General features: G+C 46.0%; 3 protein-coding genes across 8 annotated transcripts in view; 2 read left to right on the top strand and 1 right to left on the bottom strand.

The window, feature by feature from the left end:
* The window catches only part of TMEM255A (transmembrane protein 255A), a 29,513-nt gene extending 18,378 nt beyond the window's left edge, over positions 1-11,135 (top strand). For 3 of the 4 annotated variants that reach the window (XM_076347299.1, XM_076347297.1, XM_076347300.1), the window contains 4 exons: positions 252-340; positions 3,064-3,226; positions 4,558-4,701; positions 8,377-11,135. In XM_076347299.1, the coding sequence (XP_076203414.1) occupies positions 252-340; positions 3,064-3,226; positions 4,558-4,701; positions 8,377-8,535 (555 nt within the window). In that variant the 3' untranslated portion in view covers positions 8,536-11,135. The remainder of the gene's footprint in view (positions 1-251; positions 341-3,063; positions 3,227-4,557; positions 4,702-8,376) is intronic. The other variant, XM_076347298.1, reaches the window with a different exon arrangement.
* A 1,042-nt stretch (positions 11,136-12,177) lies between these two features.
* ZBTB33 (zinc finger and BTB domain containing 33) lies at positions 12,178-23,182 on the bottom strand. Of its 3 annotated transcripts, none has more exons than XM_076347294.1 (2): positions 23,123-23,182; positions 12,178-17,195 (listed from the first exon to the last, which is right to left on the bottom strand). In XM_076347294.1, exons 1-2 carry the CDS (start codon positions 23,148-23,150, stop codon positions 15,154-15,156), a joined length of 2,070 nt encoding a protein of 689 aa, XP_076203409.1. In that variant the 5' UTR covers positions 23,151-23,182; the 3' UTR covers positions 12,178-15,153. The 3 variants fall into 3 exon arrangements, with proteins under 3 accessions (XP_076203409.1, XP_076203411.1, XP_076203410.1); XM_076347296.1 differs by lacking the exon at positions 23,123-23,182 and adding an exon at positions 18,417-18,469; XM_076347295.1 differs by lacking the exon at positions 23,123-23,182 and adding an exon at positions 18,111-18,249.
* A 199-nt stretch (positions 23,183-23,381) lies between these two features.
* On the top strand, positions 23,382-27,996 carry NKAP (NFKB activating protein). The gene is made up of 9 exons (XM_076347293.1): positions 23,382-23,623; positions 24,140-24,220; positions 24,626-24,699; positions 24,922-25,041; positions 25,511-25,556; positions 25,973-26,088; positions 26,238-26,313; positions 26,803-26,952; positions 27,604-27,996. Exons 1-9 carry the CDS (start codon positions 23,382-23,384, stop codon positions 27,776-27,778), a joined length of 1,080 nt encoding a protein of 359 aa, XP_076203408.1. The 3' UTR covers positions 27,779-27,996.

Raw genomic sequence — 27,996 nt, 5'->3', positions numbered from 1 at the left:
CATGTGCTTATCTATGACTTACCCATGGTGGAAGGAAATGCTGGTCTGTTCTAGTCCAGTGTGTCTTTACTCTGGTATAACTGTGTACTTTGTAGGAGCTGTGCTGCAAGATAAGGAAAGGAAAATCTGCCTGGGGCTAATCTGGAGATCAGTGCAAAATCTGCATGTAGAGCAGGCCACGTAGCAGCAGAAAACGTGTTTGGTGATTATGTCCTTACGTGCTTTATGTATTTTTTTCTGGATTCACACAGGCAATCTGTCACCCACAGCGCCGTGCACCCTGCACACCGAAAATAAAAACCAATACCTGCTTCTGCTGTGACCTGTACAACTGTGGAAAGTGAGTAAGCTAAAAATACCATTCCTGGCCATGGGAAGGGCGAGCAGTGGTCATGCTGGTTTGCAGGTGTCTGAAGGGCCAGGATAGGGCAGGAGCAAAGTATCAGTTAATGACAGCTGTTGTGGGAAGGGATCTTAAGCTGTGGTTGCTAGCCACGGGTACTCCCAGGCAAAAGATAACTGAGTAAAGGGGTGTATGAAATACACTAAAGCCATCCCAGCTACGGGTGAGCATGCTCCAGGCCAGCCCGGCTGGAAACATGAAGAGGGCGGGAGTTTCCATTACTTCCATGCTTGGTGCCTTCCTCAGTTTTTCCCCTATTGAGTGTCCCTTGTCCCAACACCTTCCTTCTCTGCTGGCACTGCTTGTTCACTGGGTTTTATTTTGTTTTAGAAGGTTGAAAATGTAAAAACTAGGACACTGTTCTCCCTCACCTTCTCACTGTTTCATTCCCCACCCTGCTAACAGGGAGGAGAGTTCACAGGCTGGTGCCACCTGCGTGTTCATAAATCAGTGTCCTCTCTGCCCAGTGAATATCTTTAATGGTCACAAGAGGTTGGAAGGTGTACCAGCACTGTGCAAAGATGAGTCAGAAGGGTGGTTACCGATCGAGCACCACTGCATAGCAATCACACCATCATTAGATCTGGCTACTGTACCTAAGCCAACTTAATTTACAGCATGTGCTGCTTATATCATTTGGAGCGTCTAATGTGTGTCAGCAAGCAATTAATAAATCGATTTTTTTTAGCACTGGCTCTTGCCTAGGGCTGTTTCAGGCTTAGCATTTCTCACAGTACTTAGTTGGGCTGACCCCCACTTATATCATTGACTGTGGTGGAGGAAGATCAAAAGCTGCTGTTGGGAGAGGGTGGTTCCACATGCTGGGAAGGGTAATCCCTGGTCTGTGTAGGACTTTGTTTCTCTGGAAGCCACTGCAGAGGGGTGAAGCTCACACTTTCCTTTGACAGTTTACAGAACACAATCCCTTTTTGCTATCTGAAGAGAGTGATACACAGAGAAGTGATTGGAATAGAAAAACTTGTCACTTTTCTGTATTTTTTTTTCTCCCCCCCCCCCCCCCCCGTCAGGCTGGTTCAGGGTCCTGCCTCTGACCCATTTTCCCTTCTCTGATACAAGATATCAGTTGTTACCATCTCAGTCTTGCTTAGTGCCACCCAAGTGTTCTGCACTGAGGAGGTGCTGGTTCTTTTGGGATCTCAGTAAGAAAGGCACGGGCACTCAAGGCTGGTTAGCTCACGTATTATGTAAAGGATGGAAATTATAGGAAAAGTGACAGCAATCTTGCATCCCCCCTGACCGTGGGAATGCCAGCTGGATGAGCCCCTTCCCATTGATATGTACATGCTGTACTTATCTGTATAATGCTGAATGTTCTCGGTGGTGCACCAAGGCTTGCTGAGAGCTTTACTGCTCTCACACATCTCCATAGGAATGAGCTCTTGCAAACAGTACCTACAGGTTGTATTGTTAAAAGCAGTCACGGTATGTGCTCAGGTTATACAGAGGTCATGCAAGCTAACGTACAGGTTTTTACAACCTGTGGTTACGCTCTGCCTTGATTCTGCTTGAAATCCCTGTCTCCTCATTGCAATGTCTTCTGCAGTGGCCCGCTACAAGAAGATATGGAAAAAAGGAAAAGAAGAAACGTAAATTGAGTAATGAGGGAAGGAGGATGGCTCTTGTGAAAGGAGGCAGGTTCCTGCAGGACTTGCAGAGTCTACTGGGGAGCTGAGCCTGGATCTCCGGCTTCTTGGCCTTAAATATGAGCCTGTTGTTCCCCATTTCCTCAAAGCCCGTGTGCAGTTTGATCCTAACCCCATATGTGAGCTGGGAAATCAGTCATTCATAAGCCCTTAGTATTGTTTGTCCCTGATAAATATGTTTTCTTAAGGGGAATTTGCTGTAGCCCACTACATCTGGTAAGCTATGCCGAAGGCCAGCCTGTTCCCCCAAGCGGCAGTCAGAGAGAGGTCATTACTGACCTGCGAGAGGTCAGTCCTGCCTGCGAGACTCCAGCCCACATGTTGCAGGAGCCACACTTCCCTTTCCAAAATAATGACCTATGTGGATTCGACTGAGTTTTCTCTGTCTCTTTTCTGCATGTGGAAAAGCTTAAAAATGTGAGCAGAAAGACCTCTCTCTGCCAGGTCCCAGGGGTCCTGCCAGCCCATGCCATTGTAGAGCTGCAAAGGGCAGGCAGCTGGAGCAGAGCAGCTGAGTTGGACCTGCTTTGTGGCCAAGCCCTGCGGTGCCAGGAGGTCAGCTGTGCTGTCCTGTGCCCGTCCCACCCAGCTACTCTTGTGGCTGAGAGGAGCAGCTGCCGCTCCTCGGGGCACAGACCGATTTACCTGGGTAATTCCAAGACTAGTTTGTCCTTGGGAAGCCTCCAGGATGTCTGTGGAGATTTCAGATGATAGAAATAAGAGGCAGATTCAGACTCAAGGTCATTTGGGTATTTGCAGGCCTTGCAGGACTTCCTTGTTTCACAACAGATCAAACCGTCTTCTGCCGTTGTCATGCAGGGAGATCTCAGATGCCACAAGCATGGGATCTAGCAGGCTTTATCCCCACTCCCTCGGTAGTTAGGTCCAGGCTATCATTAAATTGCAGAATGCATTTTGCTGTCCAGCAGAAGTGCTTAGGTTTTATGATGTGTGGTGCATTTTTTTATCATTATTATTGGTTTTTTCCTAATCTAGCAGAGTAGAGATTTCTGGAGGCTACTATGAATACATTGATGTCAGCAGCTGCCAGGACATCATCCACCTTTACCACTTGCTTTGGTCGGCAACGATTCTGAACATAGTGGGGCTATTCCTAGGGATCATTACAGCAGCAATACTTGGAGGCTTTAAAGACATGGTAAGATGGCACCAATTTCTCTGTGCATTAAACAAAACAAATCAGGCAAATTGCCTTTTAAAAATAACATGAAAACAGCTATTGGTATTTCAGTGCAAATGATCTATGCATCACCGCAATCAGGCTGGAAAGAAGGGTGTGAAATAACTGTAAGGAGAAAGTGGAAATGATTCACCTTTCTGATCTGGTGTCACCACCTGAACACAATTAGAAAAGATGAACAGAATTGTGAGATTGTATTTTCAAAAGGAACCTTCTCAGAGGTGTTGGCAATACCAGGATGAATAAAAATCAGCTCACTCTTAAGAATTGATCTTCCTTTTCATAGCATTGACCTTCTACAAGGAAATGTGTGGTGGTTGCTCATGAATTGTTGATTTTATAGCAGTAGTAGGGTTCTGAGCTTTACAGACTGTTTAAGCAGCCCTGTTAGGCTGAAACTCTCCCATCTAGTTTCTTCATGATGCAGAATCTGAGAGGGGTGAACTGGGGACCAAAACCCGGTGAAAGATTGCAAGCTTCAGATAATGAAAAAAATGCTGTTCTGACAACGTGAGCTTTGAAATACCCTCACTTAACCAGGCTGCCTGTTACCTTCCATACAGTTTTGTTCTGCAGAAGACAAATCAATGGGGAGAATGAACATTCAACAGATAAGTTTGGGTTTTTCTTTCAGTCTCTTGCAACTCATTCAGAATAATATAAAATGAGACACCCAGAAAAGAGCATTTGTTGTCCTGGCAGTACATTTTTTTTACAAACTAATCTTGGGCCCTGCACTAAGGGTGCCTTATTTCAGAACTCTGAACTTTTCTACACTCTTTTCAGGCTCACCAAGATCTTCCCAAACAAAACAGGAGACACATTCCCAGCTGGGCATCATGGCCTTTTGAGATTTGATCCACACCAGACAGCCTGTAAACCTCTGCAAAAAAAAGATGTATAGAAGTGTCTGTGAACAGCAGTACAAAAGGAGTTGAAATATGCTGATCTCAAAATGCACTGAATAACAAAGTAATCAAAATTAATGGATTCGTTCTCCTACTCGTGAAGATGCAATCTGAACGGTTGTTTCGTTTGAGTACTGGCTGCACTGGGCTATTGCCAGCTTGTTCTGTGAAATCTGAGAGGAAACAATAGGTGGCTGAGGAATGAAATGACCTCGGGACTCACCTGCTGCCTAAGAGGGAACCGGATTGCCGGTTGCTAATCCGGCAGAGTTGAGCTCTAAAGACACACAGTGCTCCTTTAAATCGTTTCTGCTTTCATTCAGTTGTCAGCTTTCTGTGACTTGGTTAGCAGCCTGAGATTCTCTCTTTTTGTTTTAACAGACTCCTTCCCTCCCTACTCTGAACTGTACGGTTGAAAACACACACCCTTCGGTGTCCTACTACTCAAGGCCGCAAGTGACATCTTACAACACCTACTACCACAGCACTCCTCACCTGCCTCCCTACTCCGCATACGACTTTCAGGTAGGGAACGTTACAGGATGTTTTCGTGTTTAGCGGCAAGGTTAAATCCAGCCGGTCCGCAGGACTCCGGAGGCCTGTCTTCCTGTCATTCACACAGTTTAATTTTCCTGTTCCTGCAGAGAATACCAAATCTTTCCTACTAGGCATTGGTCCTTGGTGGTGCTCTCTCTTACTAAGGCAGTGTTTTCCTGAAAGCTGTCCTTGAAGAGAAGGCAACAGAACCTGCTGCCTGCCTCCCCCGTCGTTCACTGGTAGAGGCCACATTAAAAATAAGCATTGCCTCTGGCACCTGCAGTGCTCTGAGGATAGAGGCAAAGCGAGGTGTTCAGGTGCTAGTTTTTATTAGGCCAACTGCTATGTCAGAGAGAAACAGATGAGCTTTTGGAAACAAGCTATTTGAGCTCCTGAAGACATATACTGACTGAAAAGCTATTCTGTTGTGGTTTTTTTCCACGCGCTTCAGCTGGTCTAAGAACGGTCCCTGCAAACATCACCTCTGCTGTAATGCATCCCTTCCTCTTCTGAGTTATGGAGCTGTGCTGTTGGAAACGGTGATTTCATGTGAACCTTGCTGTCAACATCAGCTTTCACTTGTTGAAGCAGATGAGGACATTTCCTCCTCAGCTCTTCTGTCAGGTGGATGTTACCACAGTGGTGATGTTAACTTAACACATCATACGTTTTCTTTGCAACCATCAGGGCTGGAGACTTTTTTTATTAACAAGAGCTTAAGGTCTTGGACATCAGCTAAGAGGTGTGCTCTGTGATAGCCACCATCTCCCTCATCAGAGCCATGCGTTAGAGGTAACATGAATCTAAACCTTTCTGGTTTTCCTGCTAGTGCCACTAGACAACACTGTTGTCAGGGCTTCCTAGAAACATTTGAACACTTATATCAGAATTTCTAGGACTTATTTATACAAATTTGTGACTCATTTTTGAGATTAATGCAATGTGGGACAGTCACTAGTGTTGTATCACTTTTTACAGTTGCAAAAATGTCAACCTCAGCGCATACCAAACCAAGCTCTGCTGCGAAGTCCTCATCTCAGCTGGTACTAAGCGCTGTTTAGCTCGGGGTTTGTCTGTACTGTAGCCACAGTACCAGCAGAGAGCTCAGCATGGGTGGATTTGCCCTGCTTTTCAACTAGAAGTACTGCTGGGGCTCTGCTGATGCTTACAGCTCAGCCGGATGGATGAAAGTCTCTCTGTATCTCACTGCTGTGAGCACAGGTGTTGGCTTAGGAGCTGGCACAAAAGCTGGGCATAAATTGAGGTAATCTAAATTTAAAATAGCCAAGTCCCTCCTTCAAATGCAATTCCAAGTCTGAGCCTTGCTTACCTTCCAGGGAACTTGAGGGCCTGCGTGGAAAGCATTAGCTGAGGCCTCTGGCTGTGGAGACTCTCTCTTGCCTTGAGCCCTACTGTGACCCAAGCAGTGTCTGTACCACCCTGACACCTTCTCCCCTGCCATCCTACAGCACATGGAGCAAGCCCAGCCTTGCCTCTCAAATCCCTTTCGAAGGCAGCACTCCCTCTGGTGCAAGAACGGGCCAAGTCAGTGCTTCCCACTCATCCCACACATCTTTCACAGGAAAAAAAACCAACACTCCAGAATTTCTAAGAAAGCCTGTGCCCCTGCAAGAGCCTGGCTTGCACGCAGAACTCTAAAACGGCAGACCCAGCTCTCTGGTTTTTGGAGGAGCACAAGCCGATGGGTGTTGCAGCAGCCACTGCTAATGACGCTCCACCCAGCTGGTTGTGGTGAGGAAGGCAGCAGACCTTTGCAGTGGGCCATGATGGGAACTGGCAGGAGGAAAGGGCACTGGTGGATGTAGTGCCTGTATCTTACTCCTCACTCTGTGTGCTTGGCTGGGGGCAATAGGGTGAGAACGTCTAGTCCTGCGGCGTTTTGACTTCTGCAGACCCTGAGCCATGTTTGGCTCTGACGAGAGAACGCAGGCGAGCGATGGCCTTCTCTGCTTTTCACCCCCTGTCGAAAGAGGAATTAGTGCCATCTTCCCAGCCGCCGGCTTCATTAACAAAGCCAGGCTGCTGCCTGCAGTCGGTGCAAGCCAGGCCTGCTTGCAGCCACGACGGCTCTCCTCCAGGACTCGTGGCTGTGGCTGAGGCAGCTGGGCGCAGGCGCTTTGTAATGGTGAAAACCCAGGGCTGCGTTTGCTAATGAGTACCGGCGCCGTGTCCCCGTGGCGGTGCCCTTCCAAATGTCTTTGCAGTCCGGGGGCTCCCACGCATTGGGCTTTAGGTGAACTGGGGCATGATGGAAGAGCTGCTGTGTTGTTTGAAACGGGAACGGTTTGTATTGCTTTCTGTGAGGGCCTCGAGCAGGCTGGGCTTTCGTGGTCTTACATATCCGCTTAATAAACCGTCACAGGTTGGTGTTAGGGAAGTGACACAAAAAAGATGCTGTTTGAAAACAACCTGCTATTACTGCAGAGTCTGTCATCCCTCCACCCACAAAGGTAAAATCACATGGTCGCCTCGGACCTTGTACATGGTCACCACTGCGTATAGCTCGGCCTCACTGCCCCTGGCGTGGATCCCTCGGCATGCACTCCCACGCCCCTTGCAGCACAGTGCAAATCCTCCTCATGCTTCTCTCTCTGCCGGGGCCTTAAGCCGGGCACATTTGGGATTTGCAGTCCATGCCCGCAGCCAAAGGGTGGTGAAGGGGTGCGTGGTGCCTGAGCGCCAAAGCAGAAAGGCGCGCTGCTCCAGCGTGCCGGCGGTGCAGCCAAGCACCGTCCAACACTGCTCGCTCTGCAGATGGCTTGTTCAGGTGGGCCAGATGGCCAACGGCAGCACAGGGCGCAGCATGACTGTCGGGGATAAAACCACGGTGTATTAGTGGCCAACAGCAGCACAGGGCGCAGCATGACTGTCAGGGATAAAACCACAGTGTATTAGTGGCCAACGGCATCACAGGGCGCAGCATGACTGTCGGGGATAAAACCATGGTATATTAGTGGCCAGAGGAGTGAATGCAAGTGACTGTATTTCATTGCTTATTTGTCTGGCCTGTTTCTGGACAGAACACAGCCTGTGCGCAGGTCTCTGACAGCGCCAGCACTGTATGACTTCAGGCTTTAGACCTAAGGTATTTTTGATAACAAAGGTATTTTGGAGAGCAGAAATGAATCTTCAGGCACGCACAGATTTTGTTTCTCCACCTTTTCAAGCTTTTTACTTACTGAAGGAATAAATTATTCTGTTATCATTAATTTCTGGGGTTTTTTTATTTGTGATGAAGAGAAAAAGTAATGTAAAAAGAAATTATCTGCAGCCTGTTCATTGTTGCTACTGGCTGATGTGTGAAACCCAAGATTTGAGAGAGACTCGTCAGTTTTCAGTTGTCCAGCCTCTGTGAAATGCAGCAGGTACGGAGAAGTGATGAGAGAGAACTTTTTTTTTAAAAAAAAATGCTGTCTTCAGTTTTATGTTTAAGGAGTCTCATTATGCAAAACTGTTACTTACAGACTGTGCTTACCTTGAATGCAACAAGTTATTTGAATACTTATTTCTATGTACATATGTTTTGCAGAAGTGAGCCTTGAAATGTTAATTTTGTACTGCTTGGTAATGAAGTATTGCTTTGCCAGGGTCCTTTACATTAAGAAGTGTTTACATTACAGCCTTCTTGCTGTCTCCCTGCAGCATTCCAGCATGTTTCCAGCCTCCACTCCTTCTGGCCTCTCTGATGACCCCCAGTCAGTGTCGCCATCTCCCAGCTATATGTGGTCCTCTAATGCGCCGCCTCGTTACTCGCCACCGTATTTTCCACCTTTTGAAAAGCCACCACCTTATACACCATAAAGAATGTGGGAAAGAAGAAAAAAAAATATTTGCCATTGAAATAATTGTGAACATTTTGTATTTATATTTTACTGTGGGAGGGAGCAGGAGGGTAGATACAGAAGATAATTGCAAATACAAATATTAGATTGGATTGTTCTTTCTTGCGAGACTTATTTCAGAGGTTTAACAATAGAGAATGAGGAAGGGGACATACTGCTGATGTTTTGCAGTGTCGGTGAGTAGTGGGTGGCCTAAATTCCAGCCTCCTTGTTTTACCGCGAGGTTCACATAGTCCTTGGTTTTTAATAAAGCAATACAAACAGATGATAGATTCGGGTCTGCCTTACTCCATCTTGTGCCAAGCTGAAGTAAGGGTAGCCAAGATCAATAGTTGCCAGCGAGTATCAATCTGTTTAAGGTGAGGATGCATGCAGACAGCTCGACTTGATGCTTGTTTTGTTTGGCCTTGGGGCTCCAGTTGCTGGGATTTTTTGGGGCCACAGAACCTAGCTCACATCACTTGCTGGTTACAGCCCATGCACTGGAAAAATCTTGGGGGGAACCGCTAGAGTTAGTGACAGTGTCTCTAACACTAATGAAAAGAGGTAACGTCATAGGGTATTTTCATGTATGTCTAGCAAAACAATTGGAATATTGCTTTTTTGAGGGGAAAAGCTTTAATGGGCAAGCTGTTTTTATTTCAGGAAGCTTAAGATAGAAGGTGAAATGCAGCTGTCTCTGAATTCTGTCTAAGTAATGCTGAAGTCAAACAGTTTGGGTGGTTGCACTGCCTAAATCTTCGTTGCATTCCTATAAAGAGCATCAGGAACTGTCCACAAGTCACTGAAACAGTGCAGTGAAAACATTATTGGGTTTTTTTTCCCCTTCTGTTTGGTTGGGAATTTTTTTTTTAAGCTTGTACTTTTAACTTTTTTAATGGACTGAATCAGCACCCTGAATAAGCACTGTTTTAGTAGCTGTGTTACGGGCTGCACATAAGGAATATCCACTACTAGTTCTCCAAGATGTAAGTCTCACATGGATAAAATTCAACACCCTGTAATATAGGATGAAACTGATAGGAATTTGCAATTATTGTTGTGACTTTCATTTAATCTTCAGCTGATGACTGTGCTGATTGATCTAGATTCCAACAGATTTTGCATGCATCCTGCATAACAAAAGGTGGTCAGCTTTATTATGTGACACAGTGTCCTGTAAAGTGTGGTTCTACTCCAGGAAGTGATTTCAGATGACAGCGTTCAGATCTGAGCTGCTCGACCTGAGCGTTCTCAACCGCTTACTTCAGGGATAAAGATAAGGTATTGACATTTTACTCCTTATCTCCTAAAGATTTAATTTCCTTGGCATCAGATTGTTGACACTAATCTTCAGTGGTCTACCTTTACTTTCAACTGATGCAGACAAAAAGGTACCCAAAAGCTAAATCCAGTTTTCAGAATTTAAAAATGGAATACATGCGGGGGGGTGGGGTGGGAAATCCAGTTGGATTTTAAACTGTGGCATCTCTCCACCTTTAATCTAAAAAAAAAAAAAAGAAATACTATCAAAATGGAAAACAACACTGAAGTCTCTGATCTCACTTTTCAAAGTACACCCACACTTTATAATGCTAGTTTTGATCCTATGCATTTGCAAAGCCTTTAGGCTAGGCTATGTGTTAACCTTATCATTTCCACTGTCAAATACTAGTCAGTATATTAATAAGCTAAAGGATGACACTTTATCCAGAAGCAAACGTAACTTTTCTCCAGGAACAAAGAAATGGCTGGAAAAGGGAATACAACTCATGGGATTTAAAGCAGTAGTGTATGCAGAACATATCCTGGTGACATTTTGTTTTACGATAGATTGTTGAAGTGCAGCTCCTATAAATTTGCATACTGGAAATAAATTTATATACTAGGGCTTCATCCATTTTATATTACATTTTCCTGAAGTAAATCTTGATAGAGATCATGGACAATTTCAAAATAGGCAGTACTTCTCCTGATAAAACTCCCCACAAAACTAGAATCAGAAGGGCACATTAATTTAATATCAGAAAACATTTTATCGCTCCATCTTTGAAATAAAAGCAAACAGTCGTGTCCCACTTCTGACAAACATACTCTACCATTTGTGCCTGTCAACTAAATAGGGCTAGAAGGACTAGGGGACACTACAGGACAGGACTAAGAAATTCATGAGGGGAACGTAACTTAGTGGCAGGGAAACAATTAGGAAATAATTGTGTCATTGGTTTTGAGTTGACAAATACTAAACTTGGAAATTTTGAAATTGGAAATAGTAATTTGGAAATTATCCAAATTCTCTTTTTTTTTTTAAGGAATATTTAAGCAAAAATTACATTGCTGCTTTAAATTCACTATAAAAGGACAAGTCCATTTTCACATTCAAAAAATTACTGGTGGGATTTTCTGTTGAATTACCCGTTTCCTTCTGCTTGAGTAAAACTAAGCGTTTAATGTAAATGCAACATTCTGCACTGTATTCATCATTTCTTACAAGAATGTCAAGATTGTGACTCATATGTACCCTTTTATTACTTTACCAAAGTTAAATAAAACTGTGTGACTTTTGTAAACATTTATAAATTGCATTTTACATTTTAGCAACTTCCCTGTTTTACAAGCATCTTTAATGTTAGTTGAGGAATTCCAGTATCATGGCATCGTGCATTTAAAAAAAAACCAAACCAGAACCAAAGAAAACACCCAAAAGATTGTATTTGCTACATTGGAAACTGGTGTTTCTACCAGGGTTAGCCAGAGACACCTTTTTTTCTTTTTTTAAAAGTTCTGTTTTTAAAAGCCCCAGATACCCCCACACTTCATAATTCTGCAGTTCTACCCACGTAACAGGGTGCCCTGACTTCAATCACTGTAAAGTCATTACTGCTGATTTTTTGCTTAACACAGAGGCAAATAATCCAGCCAGTGCAGTGTCAGTGTCTCCTTTACTTACTTTCATGATTACTGTATTACTTTGGGCCTAATTCTATCCTGATGATATCAGCTGCTCATTGATGTTAGCAGAAGAAGGTGGAAGCCCTATGCCAAGGAGATAAAGGCATCTAAAACTTCATTTGATAATGTTACTTATTAAATTGCATTCCTTACCTGTACTAAGTCTACATGAAGTAACTAATTTTCTCCACGTTAGCCATGGTTCACCAACAATCCAACTCTTCCAAATCATAACTGGTCCGCAACCTGGTAAGAAGAGGAGCCCTAACCACGAGTTAGCTGAGGTGCATTGCACTGGTCACTATGTATGTTCTTCCTCATTTCTAGCTCATCTGCAGTGACCATAGTAGTTGGACAGACTGTTCCACAGCAGCTCCGCCTATTCTGGGTAAGCGTATACCACAACATTCAGCTCACAATACACAGTAGAGTTTTTCGGCTAATTCGCTTTCTTGGAAAGTGCTCAACCAAAAAAAAAAACCAAAAACCAACAAAAAAACCTCCAAACAAACACCACCAAAAAACCTAAGCCCCAAATAAAAACGCCTCCCCCCCGCAGGGGGTTCCCTGCTATTCCCAAAGACCTGGAAAAGGAAGCTACAAACCGTTGGTAATCTAACATGTTAGACTGTAGAAGCTGCGTTGTCATTAAGAAGAAACATGCTACATCTTCTTTAGAATTAAACTTTTTTTATTTTTTTGCCATAGAAAGCTCTAAGAACTAATATCAAGTATTGATTAATGAAAAGTAGAACACAACTTTAAAAAGTATGTTAAGGAAAGACTGTACAGCTATATACATTACAGATCTGGCAAAGTGATAAATGTTTCACATGGAACAGTTCCTAGGCAATAGCTGCAGAACCCAGCGTTCAATGTATATAAAAAGATGCAGAAGCTGACGACTATAAGCTGCATGCCTTAACAGTACAAAATAAATAAGCAATTGTAATTTCAATATTTGTTTAATTCACATACTGGAATGCTATGGTATGAATCCCCAAAGAAACCATACAGTGAGGATGCAGCCACCGTTACCATATTTTGCAGCAGATCCGTTAATGTTTTTATATGCATATAAATGACTGTGAGGTTTGCTACCATACTCTGTTGAAATTTTTATATAAATGCTTTTTCAGATTCAATCTTTTTCGTCCATTACCCCAAAGCCAATCTTTTTAATATTTACATAAGGTTTTTCATTAAGTTAAACTGGAAGCTAAGTGTTTACAAAAACAAACAAAAACCCAAATATAAGTGCAATAGCCAGAAATCTAAATATAAAACCTCATGGCCCCATAAAAAGTTTTAAAAGAATGGATTTAAACATGTTTCCAAACCAATAAATACTGGAAGTGAAATTAAAAAATGCTTTACATGACCTCTGGACTTTGGATATCAAAAATCACTTCCAAGGAAAACTGAAGACCCTGAGACACATGCAAGCAAGAGTCTTCTAGCAAAAATAGTTACAAAGCCCTAATTTTCCAGTTTTCCTCCAAAAAGAGACCTTTAGTAGGCACAGTTTAATTTAAGGTTTTAAATATATCAGCAGCAAATATTGATAGCCATTACGTTTAATCATTACTGAATGTACACTTTGCAATGTATGCTTAATTCCAGATGTATCATGTCAATAACAAAAATAACATTGTATTCTTCTTGTCAAAAAGTTCGGGAAGTCTCAATATAGCAGGCAGCCAGCTACGCCAGAGCCACCCGTGCTAATACAGGCAATCAATACTTATGTCTCGTGAGAATGATGTTTGACTGCTGAAACGCCATCTCGGATTCTAACATCCAACCGGTAACACTGGAAAGCATACCCCATTATATTCAAAGGGGTCGGCAATCTGATCTGAAAATAACCATGTGTATCGTGTTCTTGGCCTACAAAACAGAAGTGCTGAGCATTACATGCGTAAGGTAAACAAATCCTCCTCTTTCTCCCATCGTTACTCATACAGATTTCTGGTACCCTTTTTTTATAGCTCAAGTTGTATTTGAACAATTTAGCATTGAAATGTCATTCTGTCTAGAGTACTGTATGTCTAAAACCCTTACCTTGAAGGTCTTAGGATCAAGATGTTTACTTAAAACATGAAAGAGAAAAGAAAAACCTTGAACCGTAATTCAAGCAGTGAAAGGTTACGGTAACTAAGTAGTACTATGCACGACGATCTTTCTCAGTCATCTCTAGAACTTGAGCAGTTTTCATATTACCATTTACAAAAATTCAACAAGTGACTACATCTGAAATGCTAAACTATGACTCCAGTAAACAGCTCTTTGTTTTTCTCAGATCTACTGTTTCCTGTTCAAGCTGGACATCTAATTTATCTTCTAAGTGCCGAAACATGTACCAATTGTAAGGAGAAAAAAAGGACAATATAATAAACGCAAAACTGAAAACAGATGACAACTAGACAACTGCAGAGAAACGATACTTTGGATTATGGTGGATAGAGGGTATTTTTTGAGTGTTGGTTTAGTCCTCGTGCTTCCACACCCTATAAAGGGGAGAGGGGAAATCCAAATCCCTGTTTCACTTAAAGATCTAGCCAAATAGGCATACAAGATCCTCAGCAGTCTCAGTGCTAAACCGATACAGCACTTAGATTATTTCATAGTTTTGAGAAGTAAATTTCAAAGCCTTCAGCTAAAAAAAAAAAAGTATTACTTTTATCATAAGTACTACTTTTTTTAAGATACGAGACTGAAACCCTTCTTCTTGAAGAGCAAAAAAAGGAACAGCACTTTATTCCAAACTAACTACTGGCATCTTTTCCAGTAGTAAGAAAGCCTAACATTCCTCAAGCTTTGAAAAGGCAAAATTATCTCCTTCCTCAGTATTCTAAGCTTCTTCACTATTGAGCTTTGTGGTTTTGGGGTTTTTTCCCCCCCCGTTGCAAAAAGAGTAAAATATACTGGTCCAGACACTGAATACTCTGCTCACCGTACTGCCAAGTATAAATAAAGTTTGTTCAGGTTAGCCCTAACTGAGTCTCTCTTGTTGGCAAGACTATTTGCATGAAGACAGATGATTCACAGTGCTTATAAAAGCAGAACTAAGATGCTAGTTCAAAAATACACTACTTCGAAGTACTGGATCAGTTATTTTGCACCCTTGCAGTAATGCATTGTTCGCAAATAAATATGAGTTGTGGGATTTTTTTTTTAAAATAGTTCCATATTCAAGAGACTATGATGAAAAAATCTGTTTTCTTGATTAACGTCTAAACACAATTCAGCATTAAAGTGCTAACATGAAATAAAGGGTTTACAGAGTAAGCATGAGTACAGGAAATACCTCAATTACTTTAGAGGAAAGATTTCTAGCTCTTTAGAAGAAATTGTACCTTTTCAAGCTACAAATCCCCACATTTCGATCAAAATTAACATACCAGAAAACACTGCCAGCTCCTTGGAAATAACTTATTCTCTATTCAAGTAAACTTTCAGATTAATTGCTTCCACAAATCACTTGCAGCTACTAATGATCCATCCAAGTGCTACCATTTGATGACTTGGTAGAACAAGTTAACTTGTTTTCACTTTAACATTTGATTTACAGTGATTTTAACAGCTCATTTAAAACAGCTGCAGTATTTCTGCACTGAATCCTTTTTCCAGCATTTAATGCGTTTCAGTAAGATTCCGGTATTACAAACTCAAATTCAGTACTTCCCTCTGATGGATTTTGTTTAAAAATTGCTTCATTTCCCTGTGGAATGAAAATGTCATCCCAGGTAATTTGTTTGGCTGGAGGGTTAGATGTTGTTCCTTCAGTGCCCTCCTTCCCTGTGCCAACACGATAAACAATTCCACCCTCGTTTATTACTGGTATACTGCTTGAGTGATCAGTAATGTACGCATACTGTCTGATCTGCAAAGACCTACAAGGATGCAATCGATAAAGCTTGGTATCTCCAGAAGGGTCTTGGCTATGAACTGATCTTATGTGGGAGGCTGTAATTTGGTAGTTGATGAAAGATTTGCCACACGTCAAGCACTGGTACCTTCGCTCACCGGTGTGGTGAATTTCATGCTTTGTACGGTATTCTGCAAGAGGAAAAACTTTGTCGCAATATCGACACGGATACTTCTTCTCCCAGGAATGAACATTAAAATGTCTCCGTAAACTCGTCAGACACGCATATGATCTCTTACACACAATACAAATGTAGTAGACTCTTCCATCCACTATGAGCTCGTAATGGTCATCATGCTTTACTTTCATGCGTTTTCTGTTTGGAGAATCACCAGCAGATGTTTTAGGAGTTTCATCAAGCTTGGCTTCGCCTTCCTCAGAATCACCCTTTACAGGAATGACTACGTCGTACGTATCCTCACCGATATTTGCATAAACCTTACAGCCTGTGGATAGCCCCTCTATTTCAGTTGCTGTATCTAATGTTATGATTTTCTGCCCTTCTGCCACATGCTTTGATGCTATACCTGAACTGAATTCCTTGTTGTTTCCAGTAAGGACATCTGAGATTTTTATTTTAAATTCTCCAGGTTTAGAAAATGGCTCTTGTGAAAATGTAACAACCTGTTTTTTCTGTACACCTGATCCTTCAGTGGTTGCTGCCTTGGGTATAGAGGGCTGCTGAACCAAAGAGCTGCTGCTGACTGAACCAGGACTAGAGGAGCTAATGATATCGACATCATCTTCAACAACCTCTTCATCATCAACAGCAGTTGTTTCCACTTCAGTTAAGGAGCCATTATTAGATGGCTGCTGGTTCTCCTCAAGTAAATTAATTGTAGGAGTCACATGTGTTTGATGCGAGGAGCTGGCACCGAGCGACGAGTTAAGTAGAGGCTTATTTAGCACAATGATATTAGGAGTCAAATGCTGCGGTGTTGCAGAGACAAGTGATTTGGCACTTGATTGTGTTTGGTTTGGGCTTAGCTGACTAGCAGATGAAGTGAGTTTTTGAGCTGCTGTGGTGCTCGTCAAATGGGGAGAGCCACCACGGCCACATGATTTTTGGTCAGAAACTCCAGCTGGACTTGGGCAAGGCTGGTTCTGGGTTGCAGCATTTATATCTTTAGTACATTCTTTTGGAGGAACAATCTCGGAGCAAAAAATTACATCATCATCCTCATCATCTGAATCACTCACTGTAATTTTTGTAGGCTCGTATTCTATGCCATGTAAGGAGAATGACTGTGTTATAACCGGCATCCCATCCGTTACCTCTTGACTCTCTGGCCTTATTACAGGTACTTGTGTTTCAGCATCCTTTTGACCTGGACTAGAAGTTGAAGTTTTTGAAGCACCGTCTTTGACCTCGCTTGGCATGTTTTTTCCTTCAGATGGAGGTACGCCCAGATCAGCTATGAATTTAACACCCAGCTGCTGCCCTGATTTAATCAGTTCGTCAAGTAAATCGGATCGAATGCTGATTATTTTGGAACTATAAATATAGTTAAGAATTTCTGCAAAAATTTCTGCTCTTACAAAGCTCAGTTCAACCACTTGCCCAGCGACTGAGAAAAGCTGGTGAAAATATGTGCTTGAGGCCGAGAGGATGTTTCTGTGAGCTCGAAATTTCCGGTCCTCCACGATGACGGTAACATCACAAAAAAGTCCGTGGCCACGTTGTTCATTCAAAGACTGAAGGAGCACATTAGAATACTGTGTGTCTGTTGCAGAAATCAATTTTTTCCCCTCCATTCCTACAAAGAGAAAGTAAAAGGCATCAAATTAGTAAAAGTACAGATTTATGGTTTTAACTGCATGACAAAGTTCTCACATTTACTGTTTATTCCTTCTTTTGAAAAATCAAATCTGAGAATACTATTCATAAGTTTATATGCTATAGCACTCCGCAAACTTGTTTCTTATTGTTATTTGTCCGTTCACCTTCTACACAAGGCATGCGCAATTCTGAATATATCCTCTCTTCTTACCAGGTGAGGAACAGAGAAACAACTGCTTATCTGATCCAACAGCAAATAAGGTAAATTTGAAAACCAAGAAGAGGCAAGATTCAGGTCCCTCAAAAGGCTTCAAACATTATTAGAGATTTCTTTTTAATTGTGAAAATATTCTGTAAATTGTTATGAGGAAGCCCGATAACATCCAGGTTATTTATGGGCCAGACAACAAAACCTGTGCAGCTGTGTATCACCAGTCAACTGAGATTAATGAAAATGCTACTGATACTTCACTGCCTTGCCCAGAAAAAGAAACTTTTTTTTTTTTTTTAATTCCTCCTCATATATTTGCAAGGTTGCTTGGTGTTTGAAACCGAGATACTGAGGCAGCACGGTAACAAAAAAGATCTGCAAAGTCAAACTAATCCATCTATCGGCACTTCCGATTCGATGCCCCCCAACAAGATGCAAAAAAACAACATCAAAATACACGAACAGCGAGTGAGAAGCTGTAAGCCCTTAATTTTACTCGTAAAACTTTACTTCCGTGCGCCTGGAAGGGCAGGATGAGATGAAGAGGCCGAGACCCCCAGCCGCCGAGCGCCAGCCTCCCCGCTCCGCCGCGCCGATGACGGCCGCGGAACGTCTTAGCACAACCCGCCCTCCTCCCAGGCCGACCGCTCGGCTCCCCCCGCGGCCCCCGGCGAAGTTTACCATGAAAACGAGCGTTTCGAGCGAGAGACGACGCCGCGGGGAGGGCACCGTCGCGGGAGGTGCTTCGCGGGCGGCCCCGCCTCAGCGAGACAGAGCGGCGGCGGCGCTGACAGGCGGCGGGCCCGGGGAGCGGCCCGGCGGCGGCAGCCGGAGCTGACGGGCGGCCCCTCCGCCGCCTCCGCGCGGCCAGGCCGTGCCCGCCGCCGCTTCCTGCTCGAGGCGAGGCGAGCGGAGCCGGCCCCCACCGGCGGCGGGAGGGGGAAGGCAGCCCGCGGCGCGACGGAGGAAGGCGAGGGCCCGCGTTACCTGCGCTCCGGCCGCCAGCACCCACCACCCTTCCCCGCACGACAGGCACCGGCCGCCGCCGCCGCCGCTCGGGCTCGGGCACCGCCCCCGCTGGGCGGGCACCGCCCCCGCTGCGCGGCCGCCAGGGGGCGCTGCACCGCGCTGCCCTCCCCTGCGGGCCGCCGCGCTCCGCCCGAGCGCGCTCGTCACCCTTCGGCTTCCCGAGCCGAACGGCCTCGGGACCCTTCGGGCGCGCTCGGGGCCGGGGGGCGGGGCGGGGCGGTTCTCCAGGCGCCTCAAGCGGGGGGCCTCGGGCTGGGCCGCCCAGGGCGTGCTGTGCCCGTGCCTGCCGTGGGCTCCCCCGGCCCGGCCTCCTACCGACCTCCCCCCCGCTCCCGTGGCGCCGGGAGCGCCTCGGCCGCGGTAGCGGCGTAGCGGGCTGAGGTGCTTGGCGGCTCCCAGGAGCCCCAGGCGGCGTCCGGGTCACCGCTCCCCCGCCCCTTCGTGTCGGCGCCTTCAGCTGCACCGAAGGCCGGTTACAGGCCCCAGGGCCTCATGTGTTGGCCACTGCCGGGAGGGAGCTCGGCACCTTGCCAGTCGCCGGCCCTGCTCCGCCGGAGGCCTTGGGCAACCGAGGGCCGAGCACACGGGCTTCGCTTCGGCCTTGACAATTCCTGCCGGGCTCCCAACTACCCTGTTCTTGCCCCAGGCGCAGCCCACAGTAAGCCCCCCAACACCTGCCTTACGTCTGACCGTGTTGGATAAGGCTGCGGAGAGGTGATGGCAGCAGGTTATTTCCCGCGGCGGCTCATTTCCTTCCCGGGGGTAGAGACCAGGCTGGCGCTGCTGTGCCAACCGCTGAGGCAGCTGGCACCTCCGCGCAACAGCGAGGAAACCTCCCGTAACCTAAGCCTAAACACCCGTGCTCGCACTGCAGGATCATTTTTGTATTCTTTGCACCACAGTGGCACGTGTTAGACTCCGCTAGGAGCTGTACAGACGTAAGTCCTTTGACAAAATGCAGCTCTTGGCACATTCGACATGTGGTCATCAAAGTGACATACCCACAATGCGGTCTCTTGGAAACTGTCACTGTTCATGAATGCTCAAAGAGCACCAAGATCATAAAAGATGTTTTTCATCTTCAGTTACTGATCTGTTCCTTTTTTTTTTCCTATGGATTTTGTAGACTTGAACCACGGGGTTTCTTGATTTTTCTTAAGATTCAAAAACTTTGCCAGGAACAAATGTCCTTCTATCAAGTTTGACCAAAAACATTAACAGGCTACAGTCACTGGCACAAACGACTGCAATCCCTCACTGCATCTATCAGCAACTAAATGGTCCTGCCTAGTTTTATGAGCCCTTCTAGCAAGAAAATCACCTGCCATGTTCTCTGTATTTGTACAGCTAGTAGCCGAAGTGCCTTTTTGAAGTGAGCCTTCAGATCTGAAATGTTACAAAGCCGGTTTCTGTTTATTTATAGGTTTTTCCAGAGAGTTGAGTGAAGAAGAATAAATAATAGAAAAGAATAATCAGGGGAAAAGGTAGGCTTTTCTTCCTCAGATAACCCTTCAATTATGTTTTCTCCTTTGATACAGGTTATTAGTAATTTTTACATAGGAGGTTATCTTAAATGAAAATAACATTATAATCATTTTAATTTTTAACGTATAATCCAGTGTTCTTTTTTCTCCTCCAAAAATGTCTGATGATCCAAATTAAACCATTTCTTAGCCTTTCATCTTTCAGCTTTAAGGAGTTTTCTTCTCATTGCCTATCTCATTTCTAAATAACTAACGGGAAAATTTACAGCTAAAGATGAGCACTGATTTGGAAGGAGCCCTGCTCCTGAAGCATCATCAGTTCTCAAAAATCAGGCTTGAACTGCTTACCCTTGGGCACAGAAATGCTGGCTAATTTAAAAGATGCTGGTCTAGCTGTGAGAGTTGCACCATCTCCTTGACTTTTACCTTTTTGCAGAAGCTTCTCTCTATGGCAACTTCTTATATCGGATATAAAAATCTGAACCCCACTGTCACCTTGCCATGGTCAGGGCAGAGCTAATGCTCTGACCAGCTTACAAAATTTTACTGAAGCTGCCACTCAGTCCTCCTGCACCTGAATGCAGAATTTCAATGTGAATTTTTTTTTGTCTAGCATGCACCTCTTCGTTTGGGGGGGGGGGGGGTCCTCCTCTTTTATTTTTAGATAAGCCTAGAAAGTGTTTGGTGATTTGACTCACATAAAACTTATATAGTGACAAATTAAAAGAACCATTTTATCTAAGATATTGACGAGAAACATCTAGAACATAGAACTAAACGTGGTGTTCTTGGAACTGAAAAAATAGGTAAGAGACAATAGCAACTTTTATTTTGATGCATAGGAGTGATCAAAAAAAACTGGGATGGAGGCTCTGAAAATACGAAGTACAAATTTAAAGAAGTTATGTGTAGGCTTTTGTGAGAAGACAAAAAAAAAAACCCGCAATTCAGTAACAAGTTTTCAGTTAAGCAATTTGAAGAGCTCTCTTCTTTTTTAAAAATACAGTTTGCGGGAACAGAAAATTCTTTTAAAGACTTGACAAATCTGAGAGACAAAGAAGTGTTCTCTGTCATGAAAAAATGTATTTTACATTAAAATAAATAAAATTTGATAAACAGGACAGTGAATTTCCCCTTAGGCCCTTCAGTAAAATCAAAATTCAACAGTTATCCTAGCTAAGACTACTTTTAGGGACAGAAATACTATTCCACTGTGGAATTTCAAACAAACCACCACTGCTTCTGAAGGACTCTAAAATACTGATTTCCACCATTAGTGCCTCGAGGAATTTTCAGAGAGTATTTTTCCTGTCAATCCCATTATATAAAGCCTCATATAACTGAATTTAAAGTCCAGTGATACTTTTTATTGACATTAGTAGTTGTAGATGCTGTTACGTACTGTATATATGTGCATTGTATGACCTGTGTATAAAAATACTTCAAATGACTTTACAATATTAAGTAACAGAGGTGCAGAGTGCTCCTGAGAGGTAGATGTTTTAGTCACGATTTTGCCAAGACAGACCCTCGGGTGCAGACGTGAGTGGCCTTATCATGAGAGCTGCCTCAGTACAACCGAAGGCTGGTAGCCAGCTGCACCAAGCGCTGCAGTGCTCAGTGCCTCTGAAACCCCCTGCCTGTCCGCTCCTCAGCCAGCCCGCGTCAGCACACAGTAAACCCAGGCTCCGGTGCACAGCACGCTGCCGCCGGCCACGTTTCAGGGTCTTCCACCCCTTTCTGGGGCTAGCCCTGAGCCCCGGCTGTGGGGGATCCCGGGGGAGAAGCTAGGGGGGGCCACATGCCCTCACGAAGGCCTCAGGGGTACATTTACGTGCCATGTGGATGGGTCCCTACGTTACGTGTCTGGCCCAGCAACTTCCATCCCTCTCATGGGTTGGTGACATGACCTCATGTAACCAGCGCTGGGCGTACACAGTGGCCTGGACTTCTTCCTGGGGACATCTGACTTCACATACCACAGGGGTAAACGAACTCGGGCAGCCTGTGAGGAGAGCGGGGACACGGACTGCTAAGTCTCAGGACCACCCGCGGTTTCAGGTTCTTCCTGAGGCTGGAAGCTCAGAGAGACAAAGTCACTGAGCCGTAATTCATGCAGTACGGATTCAGCTGGCAAAAATACAGCCACTGCAGACTTCCAGCTGTCTCATTCAAATGACCCTACCGCCGATCAAAACAACAGCCTTTGAAAAGACAGCCTTATCTAGTTTAATTAGGCAAGCAGTAGTCCCCGATATTCAAAATACTCACAAAGCCCCACAGCAGGGAGATACCGGGCTGTCCTCAGACAGACGCAGGGTACGGTAACACCACACACACACGCAAACTGCTGGTAACACCTTTTCCGTCCCCGTTCTGCATGTGGTTACACGCACCCAAGATAATACACAATTTAAACAGGCTTCCTCCTTCTTACAGATTTTTTTATGCTGCTTATGATAGGTTTGGGAACTGAAATAGCATTTCATTTGTGAAAAAGAGACCGACATACTCAGACATCTTTTCTAGGCAGCATAAACCAGCACGGGCTTTCTGAAATGCCCCGTTTACGCCGGGCTCGCAGGAGCCCAGCAACGTTATGCCGCGCTTCCCAGGGCAGAGCAGAAACTTGGGGGTTTTTTTAAGAAAGCACCGCTGCAAGTGCTCAAAGCTGGCACCCTGAAGGGGAAGGACGCTCACAGAAGGAGGACAGTGAGCGTCTTATCTTCACACATAACTCGTGTAAGTTTCTCCCCAAATCGCTGCTGTTTCGGGTGCTCCTTACGTGCTGCCACCGAGACCGGCGGCCAGAACCGTGACAGGCCGGTCTGGGAGGTGCCGTATTTTTTAATTTTCAAAAACCGGCCGTGAAGGTGCCGGGCGGCGCTGGGCCCCGGTGCCCGGGGAAGGAGAGCCCCGGCGCCCGCAGCCCCGCGGGGTCCGGGGGAGGGCGAGTAACGGGGTCTCCCCGCCTGCTCCCCGGCGGAGGGGGCGGGCCGTGAGCTGTCCGCCGGGCAGTGCTGCTCCGGGGCCGCCCTGGACAGCTCCCGGCCGCGGCCCCGCGCCCGGCTGCCCGCCGGAGCCCGCGGGGCGGGGCGGGGACGGGCCCACGCCGCCGCCGCCCGCCGCTGCTCCCCGCCCCCGGGGCGCGGCCCCCCGCCGCCGCCCGCGCCGCCTTACCTGGCGCCGCCGCTGCCCGCGCGTCCATGCCGCCGGGGGGCCGCCGCGGGGCTGGCTCGCCGCCGGCAGCACAAAGGGAGCCGCCGCCGGGAACGCCGCCGCCGCGGAGCCGTGTTGCCGCACGGGCGGGTGGGGCGGTGCGCCCCGCGGGCGGGGCTGCCCCGCTTCCGCCCCGCCGCCCGCCCCCGCCCGGGCGGGAGGGCGCCGGAAGCCGCGCGCCGCCCGGAAGTGGCTCATCCGCGGCGGCCGCCCCGCCGCCATGGCGCCGGCGTCGCGTTCCCGCAGCCCGCCGGCCGCCAGCCCCGAGCGCCGCGGCCGCAGGTCGCGCTCCCGCGAGCGCAACGGCCTGAAGCGTCCGAGCCACCGGCGGAGCCGCAGCTGGTCCCGCTCCCGCGAGCGCACCCCCGGCGGGCCGCGCTCCGCCGCGCACCACGGCCACCACCACGGCAAGGCCTGGCCCGAGTACTACGAGAAGGAGAAGGAGGAGATCCTGCGGCAGAGGCGAGCGCCGGCCCCGGGCTGCGCCTGCCCGGGGCTTTCCGTAGGGCCTGTCGCGCCGGTTCCGTCCCTCCGCTCGGAGGAACCGGCGCTCCCGGGGAGGGGAGGGCAGGGTGCCGGGCCCGCCGTTCCCGGGGAGGAGGCGGCTGGGCCCGTTTCTGTACGGCCCTTTCACGGCCTGGCGTCGCAGTGCCGCGGCGCCGCCCGGCGCTTTAAGCCCCTTCGGCCTTTCCTTGCGGCGGGCATCGCGTGAGGCGTTCCCCGCCGTTGTGCCGGGTGGCGGGGGCGCCCGGCCGGGCCGGGCCGGGCCGGGGCTGGGCTGGAAGGGTGCTAACACCCATTACCCGACGCTCCTCGGCAGTGTCCGGAGGTTTGCTTCTGGCTCCCAGGCCGCTGGCTGTTTCTTCTCCTTACTGTAGCTGCTTTAGGCGATTAGAAATGGTACCAAATAGCAGACTTCAAACGCTGACGTGCAGGGTATAGCACCCTAGGCTTCAGCGAGGGTGTTTTCCGTTACAGGAGACTCAATGAGAGAGAGAGGATCGGAGAACTGGGGGCACCTGAAGTCTGGGGACTGTCACCAAAGGTTCCTGACCCCGAGTAAGGCATATTCTTTCTTCTTTCCCTCCGTTTTTTATGATAGTGCTTATATGTCAGTTGAATTTACAAACACGTCTTATCCCTACGCTAGTCCCTTTGCCACAATTCACGTTGTGTCGGTTCATTTCTGAATCAACACGATGAGACTACTACTTTACTTCTTCCCCCCCCAAATAATTCCAACATGCCAATTACGCAAGATGTGATTTATTGTAGATCAGGTGACCTTTGTGGTGGTGTTGTGGTTCTGAAAGCAGTTCCCATGCTGCAAATCAGCTGTTTAATAGTTTACTCTGTTGCAAGTATTGACTCAAAATCTGCAGGCGTGTCTTTGGTCGTCTGTGTACCTTTGATCTTGAATACTACAAAACAGACTTTAAATAGCAAACTTTTATTTTTATTCAGTTCCGATGAGCATACGCCGGTAGAAGATGAAGAGGCAAAATCTAAGAGTAGTTCTTCAGACTCCAGCTCAGAAGGTATTTTGTTTTGCTTACACAGCTCGTTTCGAAAATGGGAAGCTACCAAAGCCTAGCATCTGCTGTTGTTGCTTGCAAGAGGTTCGCTGACTTTGGTAGGTGGAAGCGAGTGTGGTGGGCTCCAGTTCAAAGGAGAGCGTTGCCTTGGGAAGATCGGGAAATACATATGGAGCTAGATGATCTTTGCCTGTTCTCTAATGTTGTCTTTTAAAAACATTCTAGAGGAAAAAAAGAAAAAGAAGAAGAAAAGAAAGAAGAAAAAGCGGAAGGCGTCCAAAAGAAAACGCAGAAAACATTCTGAGGACAGCGACAGTGAGTCGGAGTCTGAGCAGAACTCCAGTGGTAAGAAAAGAGGGTTTCGGCTAATGCGCATGGTGCGAGAGCTCTCCTCCTGCTCCTCTGAATGCAAAAGCGACGCTTTTGGCTTCTGTCGCACACTTGCGGTGTTCTGAAATCACAGCGCTGCAGCATCAGTCCGGTGTTCTTTTCTTTCACTGTCTTGCTGGGTTTGCAGTGCCTTTTCCTTGAGTGCTTGCGGTCTGGCCTCAGGAAATAGGATTTCTGAATTCAGCATCCATTGGGCGTCTCATGCCAGAGATATGTTCAGTATGTTCTCGTACGGAACAATACTGCAGGTGGCTTTCTCCTAACCCTTTCTCAGTATTACTTGGTACCTAAACATCAAATCATCTCTGAGAAGCTGTGTACTAAGCCATTCTGGTGGAGGCAGTTAGTTATTCACAGTGCAGTAGACTACTTAGTTATAGCTAATCATCTCTTTTTGATAATATATATACTTTATTTTTTTCAGATGAAGATAAAAAGAAGAGCAAGAAGAAGAAAAAGAAGAACAGAAAGTAAGTTTCCAGGTTGTTGTATGTAATTCCACCCGCTTTTGACTAGAGGGCAGCACCGCTTTCTTAGCAGGTAGCGAGGAAGGCTGAGCACTCCCTTAATTAGGGCTACAAATGCTATCGAAGAATCGTAATTTGATGGATTTTCTTTAGATCTACAGAACCATGCGGCATAGAGGACTCGCTGCAAACGTAGGGAGCTGCTTTCTAACGCTATATGAAAGGCATAACGGTGGATGTATCGTCTTTGTTTTGCTGTAAGGCGTTTTCTATGAAACAGCAACAATCTATAGGCAGACAGCCGGTCTTCCCGTAGGTGGAAGTTGCCTTGAGAAACTAATGACTTGAGTATGATTCCAGACACTTTCTTTTATCTTAAATTTTGGTAAATAGCCTGTCTGTCTTTGGCTTTATCACAGGAAGAAGTACAAGAAAAAGAAAAATAAGAAGAGCAGGAAGGAATCCAGTGATTCAAGCAGTGAGGATTCTGATGACGAAACGTTTCAAGGGGAAGATCTCTGGATTGAGAGATCAAGTAGGTTCACCTGACCTTAAACTTGGATTGAAAATTCTTGGTGTCCTTTTCGTGAATTCTTTGTTAGGTGTTGCTGACCTGTGTAACTGTTCCGATAACAAAGAACAACGGGCACAATATTAATCTTCCTCATTATTTGATTGTTGCAGAAAATACAGAAGCTGATAGCTTGATTGGACCAGAAGCTCCCAAAACTCACGCATCTCAGGATGATAGGCCTTTGAAGTGAGTAGCCAGCTCTGATGGTGCCTTGATCAAATCGAGTAAATCAAGCCTGAAGGTTACTGTTCAAAAGGACTGTTATAGCAATATGGTGTGCATCAGAGAAATGCTGTGCCAGAAACTCACAGACAGAAGCGGTAGTGGTGCTAGCCTTTACCCTGGCCTGAATTCAGGTGGAAAAGTCTGCTTTATGCTTTTTAGCCTTGATTCCTAGAAAATAAATTGTAAGATGCCTTTATTCTAATGCTCTGCAGTATTGTGACTTTATAATGTCTTCACTACTGTTTAATCAGAATGGATTCAACTGGTAATTTAAGATGTTGTTGCTAGGGTTAGCCACAAGGAAGAAACAGGGCAATATGTGGGAAAGAATAAGAAAGTGCTTAAAAATGCAGCTGTAGCAAGTAGTGAACAGGGAAGCTGGATGTTTAGCTCAGGCGCTCTCTGTTCGAGACTGACTGAAATCACCGCTTTTTTTTTTTTCTTTTTAAGCTACGGACATGCCCTCTTGCCCGGTGAAGGTGCAGCAATGGCAGAGTACGTAAAAGCAGGAAAACGTATACCCCGGAGAGGTGAAATCGGCTTGACCAGTGAAGAGATCGCATCGTTTGAGAGCTCTGGTTATGTCATGAGTGGCAGCAGGTATGGTTTTGATGATGGTAATGGTTCAGTGAAATTTTCAAGAGCTGCTTCCTCTGTTGGCCGGTCGGAAGGCTGCTTCCAAGCTCTAGTTGAAAGCATGGAAGAGAAGGTGCTCTGAGTGCTTGCAATAATCTACACTAAACTCCCTGCTGCTATAGATAGATGGTGAGTTTTTTAAGGATGCTTTCTCCTCAAGAGCAAAAATTCTTTCCAGGTAATATACTTCTAATTATCTGGTATTTCAAATGAGGAAATGCTTGTGTCAGGTCGCTCAAAGCTGGTGTGTTTGGACAGCAGTGGTGATGTGCTGGCTCTTCAGTAGGAGACAAATCAAAGTGTGAGAGGATGGCTGCACTTTTTTCTCTATGAGTCCAACAGGAATTTCTCTTAAATTTTGGTGAGCCAGCAGCTGACACCCTGGGGGTAGGTGGGGCTTCCGGCTGACTGCCTGAGAACAGACACCCCCAGAAGTCAGTTTCTGTCTCTGCCACGCTCCGTCCTGGGAAGGTTTGTGTGCAGTTTGGATTCTCTAGTGTAGGTATCTTTATTTGTAAGCCCCTCAAAACGTTCAGGTCAGTTGATGGATGGAAGCCGTGATGGGGCATTACATCCCTCTGCCCATGCTGATGTGCACAATGTTCTCCTCCGCAGACATCGCCGAATGGAAGCTGTGCGTCTGCGTAAAGAGAACCAGATTTACAGCGCAGACGAAAAGAGAGCTCTGGCATCCTTCAACCAGGAGGAGAGGAGGAAACGAGAGAATAAGATCCTTGCAAGCTTTCGAGAGATGGTCTACAGAAAGACTAAGGGCAAAGAGGAAAAATAATTCTTTGTTTGAACTGGACACCATAGATTCTACCAAGCGGGAGCTAACCTGTTCCAGTTGTGATTTGAAAAAAGCTGCAAGTGCTGCAGTGTCTCTCACCCATCAGGGCCAAGCCTCAGGAGTGGATTACTTGTATCAAGGAAACAGAGTTACTTTTGTCAGATTTTCTTGGGTGATTTGTTCACCGTCTACAAGGAATCCCTGTAAAGTGAAAGGCT

This window comes from Aptenodytes patagonicus, chromosome 9, assembly GCF_965638725.1.
Source record: "Aptenodytes patagonicus chromosome 9, bAptPat1.pri.cur, whole genome shotgun sequence".
Classification (NCBI taxonomy): domain Eukaryota; kingdom Metazoa; phylum Chordata; class Aves; order Sphenisciformes; family Spheniscidae; genus Aptenodytes; species Aptenodytes patagonicus.
The sequence above is the reverse complement of the archived record's forward strand: the minus strand, read 5'-3'. Positions and strand labels throughout refer to the sequence as shown.